The sequence below is a fragment of the Leopardus geoffroyi genome, chromosome D2 (genome assembly GCF_018350155.1).
Source record: "Leopardus geoffroyi isolate Oge1 chromosome D2, O.geoffroyi_Oge1_pat1.0, whole genome shotgun sequence".
Classification (NCBI taxonomy): domain Eukaryota; kingdom Metazoa; phylum Chordata; class Mammalia; order Carnivora; family Felidae; genus Leopardus; species Leopardus geoffroyi.
The window spans coordinates 68,423,100-68,429,848 of NC_059334.1; the positions used below are offsets into that span (position 1 = coordinate 68,423,100).

General features: G+C 35.4%; 1 protein-coding gene across 4 annotated transcripts in view; it reads left to right on the forward strand.

The window, feature by feature from the left end:
- The window catches only part of SMC3 (structural maintenance of chromosomes 3), a 37,996-nt gene extending 33,844 nt beyond the window's left edge, over positions 1-4,152 (forward strand). For all 4 annotated transcript variants that reach the window (XM_045438872.1, XM_045438871.1, XM_045438873.1 and 1 more), the window contains 6 exons: positions 521-768; positions 853-1,065; positions 1,400-1,591; positions 1,749-1,926; positions 3,038-3,144; positions 3,742-4,152. In XM_045438872.1, the coding sequence (XP_045294828.1) occupies positions 521-768; positions 853-1,065; positions 1,400-1,591; positions 1,749-1,926; positions 3,038-3,144; positions 3,742-3,813 (1,010 nt within the window). In that variant the 3' untranslated portion in view covers positions 3,814-4,152. The remainder of the gene's footprint in view (positions 1-520; positions 769-852; positions 1,066-1,399; positions 1,592-1,748; positions 1,927-3,037; positions 3,145-3,741) is intronic.
- The last annotated feature ends 2,597 nt before the right edge of the window (positions 4,153-6,749 follow it).

The following is a 6,749-nucleotide window of genomic DNA, read 5'->3' on the forward strand; positions in this document are numbered from 1 at the left end:
TTTGTTAAATTTAGATTATTTGATAAAATTGTTTACTACACAATGAAATACCCAAATAGGCAAAAGCATATACTAATATTTTTTCTGTTTTCCATCAGCATAAATAATTTATAGTGGATGGAATTTAGTGGGTTGGTTATAAATCATAATCTCTGTTTTGTTGGAAAATGTTTGTGACAATTTTATGAGAGACTGTAATTAATAATTTTATTGCCAGAAGTGTGAAGTAGCCGAACTAGTTTCTTATCACCTACTTGCTGAGAAGAAAATTATTTTTTTAGTTTTTTATAAACATAAACATTCAATAATGTGAAATAATATACTTGAGTGACTAATGTATACTCCTATTTTATCCTGAATTAAGTGTTTCATAGATTTACAAAGTAAAATTTAAACAAACATTATGAAAAACTAAAATCTACTTATTTTGATAAATTTGGCCATTAAAATCTTTGGTTAAATAACAGTCTAGCTTTAAAATAGGTATTATGGTCTAATTTGTTTTTTTCCCCCATTTTAGATTTGGACAATTCCATTGATAAAACAGAAGCTGGAATTAAGGAGCTTCAGAAGAGTATGGAACGCTGGAAAAATATGGAAAAAGAACACATGGATGCTATCAATCATGATACTAAGGAACTGGAAAAGATGACAAATCGACAAGGCATGCTGCTGAAGAAGAAAGAAGAGTGCATGAAGAAAATTCGTGAACTTGGATCACTTCCCCAGGAAGCATTTGAAAAGTACCAGACGCTGAGCCTCAAACAGGTAAATCTTCTTGGTTTTAAATGTGAAGTCTTGTTGCAGATTTCTCTGCATGTGGATTTATTTATACATTTTTCCTCTTAATAGCTGTTTCGAAAACTTGAACAGTGCAACACAGAATTGAAGAAGTACAGCCATGTTAACAAAAAAGCTTTAGATCAGTTTGTAAATTTCTCTGAGCAAAAAGAAAAGTTAATAAAACGACAAGAAGAATTGGATAGGGGATACAAATCAATCATGGAACTGATGAATGTACTTGAACTTCGAAAATATGAAGCTATTCAGTTAACTTTCAAACAGGTATGTTTCTATTTTGTAATTAATATGTACACAAGACAAAAACTTCAGCTTTTAGTTTATTATTCAGTTTGCAAAGGTTTTAAAGGTTTTTTTTTCCACTGATAGGTGGATCTAATACACGTGAACGAATCCCCGCATACAGTTTTCTAACACAGTAACTAGAATATCCTGCACAGCTCTTAAAAGAATTTAGTTTGTTACTCTTGTTTTTAAGATTAAACAGTATTTATGATTGTTTTTAAATATTTGTCTTTGCTTTAAGAAATAATATGTGCAGTTCCACCTAAGCAAAATTTATATTTGAATTGACACTTATTCATCCCTTCATTTTAAGGTATCTAAGAACTTCAGTGAAGTATTCCAGAAGTTGGTACCTGGTGGCAAAGCTACTTTGGTGATGAAGAAAGGAGACGTGGAGGGCAGTCAGTCTCAGGATGAAGGAGAAGGAAGTGGTGAAAGTGAGAGGGGTTCTGGGTCACAAAGCAGTGTCCCCTCAGTCGACCAGTTCACTGGAGTTGGAATTAGGGTAACAAACCTTTATATCCAGTTTCCCTCAGTACCACCATAGTGGGATTTGTACAATGTTTTATAGATTAAATTGGTGCATTGTTGTATGTGACTTAATTTTAGGAGGTGATTATGATTTTACCCCTTTTGGTTACTAATTAAATGGTTTTTTTTAGGTATCATTTACAGGAAAACAAGGCGAAATGAGAGAAATGCAACAGCTTTCTGGTGGACAGAAATCCTTGGTAGCTCTTGCTCTGATTTTTGCCATTCAGAAATGTGACCCAGCTCCTTTTTACCTGTTTGATGAGATTGACCAGGCTCTGGATGCCCAGCACAGAAAGGCTGTGTCAGGTAATTTTGCGTTATACTGGACGAGAACTTAACAATGATAGCTTCCCTCTTTTGATTGTGACTTCTTGTTGCCTAACATACTTGGGACTAGACAGGATATATATTCAGTAAATAAAATTTCTTTTAAAAGTTTTTAAAAATTTAGTTTTAGACTACTTTACAAAGCTTAGTTTTGTGAAAAGCCAACGTGTTTCTTGGAGTCTGTTGAAAATCCTAACTTCAGTTAAACTTTACACAGAAGTCTCTTATATTAAAACTTGCTTTTCTTAATGTTTGAATAGCCCCTGGCATAAAGTGTTGATTCTGTATTTTAAAAACCTAAATTTAATCTTTAGTAAACTCAAAACCTCTTTGGAGAAGTGGGCAGCAGGGGAAGGTTGTTCTTTTGTTGTTGTTGTTGTTGTTATTGTTGTTCATCTTAGAGACAGTGCATGAGCAGGGGAGGGGCAGAGAGAGTGAGACAGAATCCAAAGCAGGCTCCAGGCTCCGAGCTGTCATCACAGAGCCCGTCTCCGGGCTTAAACTCACAAGCCACGAGATCACGACCTGAGCCAAAGTCAGATACCCAACGGACTGAGCCACGCAGGTGCCCTGGTTGTTCTTTTTTTGTGAGAAAGCTTGTTTTGCTCTGATGTTTTTAATACTGTGTTGGTAAGTAGCTGCTACTTCATATTCTGTAAGTTTGTGGACTAAAGATTTACCCCTAATTTAAAAGATTAAGTTGGTAATGTTTGCAGATGTATGCATGAAAAATAAAATCACAGGCTATTTTGGATTTTAGGTAAAGAGTAAAGATAGTTGTTTTTTAAATGTTCAGATCTGCTTAAGGCCACCTGGATGGCTTAGTGGATTGAGCATCCAACTCTTGATTTTGGTTCAGGTCATGATCCAAGCATCAAGATCAACACTGAGCATAGAGCCTGTTTGGGATTCTCTCCCTCTGCCCCCCCTTCCCCCCTTACGCATGTGCTCCTACCCTTTCCCTCCCTCCCTCCCTCCCTCCCTCTCTCTCTCTCTCTCTCTCTCTTTCGTAAAATAAAATCAAATAATATTTAAATGTTCAGATCTACTGAGAAAAGGGTTTTATTAAGTTACTATTTCTTTTTTACAGATATGATTATGGAACTTGCCGTACATGCACAATTTATTACAACTACTTTTAGGCCTGAACTGCTTGAGTCAGCTGACAAATTCTATGGTGTAAAGTTTAGAAATAAGGTAAATTTGTTTTTTACGTGAAATTTAAGTTCATATTTGTCAAATTCTTGTTTTATGTTACTTAAATCATGAAAGAAAACCTAGAAGGTTGTTGCTTCTCTTACAATGAGTTTGTAAAGAAAAAGCTTTTCCTTCAAATGCCTGCGAAGTTTAGTAATTAGTTTTATAGCATTCATTGCATTGATTTTATTTTCATTGGCATTAAGAGACAGTATCTTCCTGTCTTGTCTATTTAGTGCACAGCTTTTTACAGTTAGATACACTCCGTTATATTTTGCCCATGTAGCTCTTCTTGATCTCTTCAGCCTCAAGATTCTTTGAAATACCAAATTAATAAAAACTGAAAAAATGTGGCTCAATAGTACTTAGTACTTACCTGGATCTTCAGAGTATTAAAATGAAGAATATTTTATAAACTAATGTACTGAACAAACACCATTATAAAAAGTCTTACCGTCAGTGTTTTAGAATCATTTGTCTAGATTTGTAAAATTTATAGGTGATAAGCCATGTGTTTTAAATATTACTCTATACAGTGAGAACATTGATTTTGTCTTGAAGATTTAACAGACTTTGTTTTTAACATTTATTCTTCAGGTTAGTCATATTGATGTGATCACAGCAGAGATGGCCAAAGACTTTGTAGAAGATGATACTACTCATGGTTAATTGGAAAATATTGCCTACTGGTTTGGAAGATGTGTATAGTAATATGATTCTGATTCCCAGGAACTGTACATTTAAACCTAAATATCTAGTCACTATTAATAGTTTTCAGATTTAGAGCATATACAGCCCTTTTATATTTCTGTCCTTGTATTTTATAAGATACTCTGTAATGTTACATTTCTACTTATAGTTTAAGAATTTTATTTCCCACACAACTTTTTGTAAAGTGTCCTGCTCCCGTTTTAAATCTTTTGAAACATGCTAAATATTCTTTGCTAATTATTTTATCAATTATATTGCCTCTTTTTTTATAGCTTCAATTAAATTGGTTTTATGACTTAATTTAGTATTTTATGTGGCTTTTTATTTATAGTTGTGTGACTAGAAACAAATTTTTCTTAAATATCTGCTTTTTATTTTGCCTAAGAAAAGGTCTGCCTTCACCTAAAAGATTTTTTAAACATGGCTTCATATTCTGTTAAAATAAAATACATCGGCGATTCCCAATTCTGGCTGCATGCTTAAATCCATGGGAGAGCTTTAAACTGCTGGAGTAACACTGCTGACTGACATCTTTCCCTGACATAAAGAATTGAAATCTTTATGGAGTGGAGTTCTGGTCATTGTTGGTTCTAAAGTTCTCCCAGGTGATTATGACCTTTGGTGAGGATTAGAACAGTTGCTTTAACTCATTGTAACAGTCCTTTAAAAATTATTTTAAATTAAGAGGAAAATGTATTTACTAGAATTTGGGAACATAGTTTTAAGAGTAGCTAAGAACACTAAAGCCAAAACATTGAGCCATAAAATTTCCTTGTTTTACTGATTAAATAAAAGTTTGGGACACTTTATTTTTGAAACTTTTTTCCCCCCCTCAGATGAGGTCTTTTTTTTTTTTTTTTTTTTATGTTTTTTAAACTGCTTTGTTAAGCTAAGATTCATACATTATAAAGTCCACCTGTTAAAATTGTGTGATTGAATACTTCTTAGTATATTCACAAAATTGTGCACCCATCTCTACAGTCTAATTTTAGAACATTTTCATTACCTTAAAAAGAAACTGTACGTATTAGTACTCACTCTGTACCTCCCCCTCCCTGCATTCCCTGGCAACCATAAATCGAGTTTCTGTCTGATAGTATGGATTTGCCTGTTTTGGGCATTTCATATAAATAGAATCCTGTAGTGTGGGGCCTTTTTGTGACTGACTTGTTTCACTTAGCATGTGTTTTGTTTTGTTTTTACAGGTTTATTTATTTTTGAGAGAGAGACTGTGAGACAGAAGGGGAAGAGAGAGAGGGAGACACAGAATCCAAAGCAGGCTCCAGGCTCTGAGCTGTCAGCACAGAGCCCGATACGGGGCTTGAACTCACAAACGGCAAGATCATGACCTGAGCTAAAGTTGGTCACTTAACTAACTGAGCCACCCAGGTGCCTCATCACTTAGCGTGTTTTTAAGGTTCATCCATGTTGTAGCACATATCCATAATTTGTTCCTTTTTATTGCTGAATGAAATCACATTTAGGAATATATGCCATGTTTTATCCATCCATTAGTTCAGCAGTACTGGGGGTTAGGACTTAAACATATGAATGGAGGGGGTTGGGCACAGTTCAGCCCATAACAATTACCATGGTACATTTGTCACTCAGCATGGGTGCATTTAGTTTATCATCTAAGCTCCAGATTATATTCAGATTGCGCCAGTTTTTCCACTAATGCCCTTTTTCTCTGATTCCTCAGGGGGATTTACAGTACATTACATTTAGTTGTCATATCTCCTCTGGTCTGTGACAGTTTCTCAGTCTGTTTTTCCCATCTTGACAGTTTTGAGGAGTACTTTTCATGTGTTTTATAGAATGTCTCCCATTTGGGATTTCTGTGATTATTTTTCTCCTAGATAGACTGGTGTTAAATAATACAACAGGGGTGAAGTGTTCCCAACATATCATATCAGTGGTGCCTATTATTAACATGTTTTACCTTGATGTTTACCTTAATCACTTCCTAAGATCATTTGCCAGTTTCTTCCCTGTAAAGTCACATTTTTTTGTTTTCTATTTAATTCTATTCTTTGGAAGCAATTCACTAAGTGCAGTCCACATTAGGGTATTCCTATGACCTTGAGGGTCACCTGGGTGGCTCAGTCAGTTAAGTATCCAACTTCCGCTCAAGTCATGATCTCATGGTTCATGAGTTCGAGCCCCGCCTCAGGCTCTGTGCTGACAGCTCAGAGCCTAGAGCCTGCTTCAGATTCTGTGTCTCCTTCTCTCTCTGCTCCTGCCCTGCTCGAGTTTGGTCAAGGCTATTCCTATGACCTTGAAAATCTCCCATTATTCTAGTAGGGTTTTTTGGTAGATTCTTTGGGGTTTTCTACATGGACAAATCATGTTATCAGTAAATAGAGACAGTTTTAGTTCTTCTTCTTCAATATATATACCTTGTATTTTTCCTTGCTGATTTTTTTTCCCCTTAGAGTTTATAGTCATCTGCAGGAGGGTTGGTTTGTTAGGAGCTACTCCTCCCATTAGTGGAAGCCAGAAATCCCTAAAGAGTCATTTTTAATTTTTTTTTTTTTTAACGTTTATTCATTTTTTGGGAGACAGAGACAGAGTGTGAGCGGGGAGGGGCAGAGACAGAGAGAGATACAGAATCCGAAGCAAGCTCCGGGCTCTGAACTGGCAGCACAAAGCCTGATGCGGGGCTCAAACACACAAACCGTGAGATCATGGCCTGAGCCAAAGTCAGACACTTAACCAACTGAGCCACTCAGGTGCCCCCTAAAGAGGCATTTTTAAAATGAGGAAGTAGTTTTGTGAATCTAAATTAAAAATCTACATTCACTTTGAGTATTCATTTTGACTAGCTTAATCTAGAGTTTAAATGTTCAGTATATTGTTTATAGTTTTGCTATGATATAATTGATCTTCCTTGA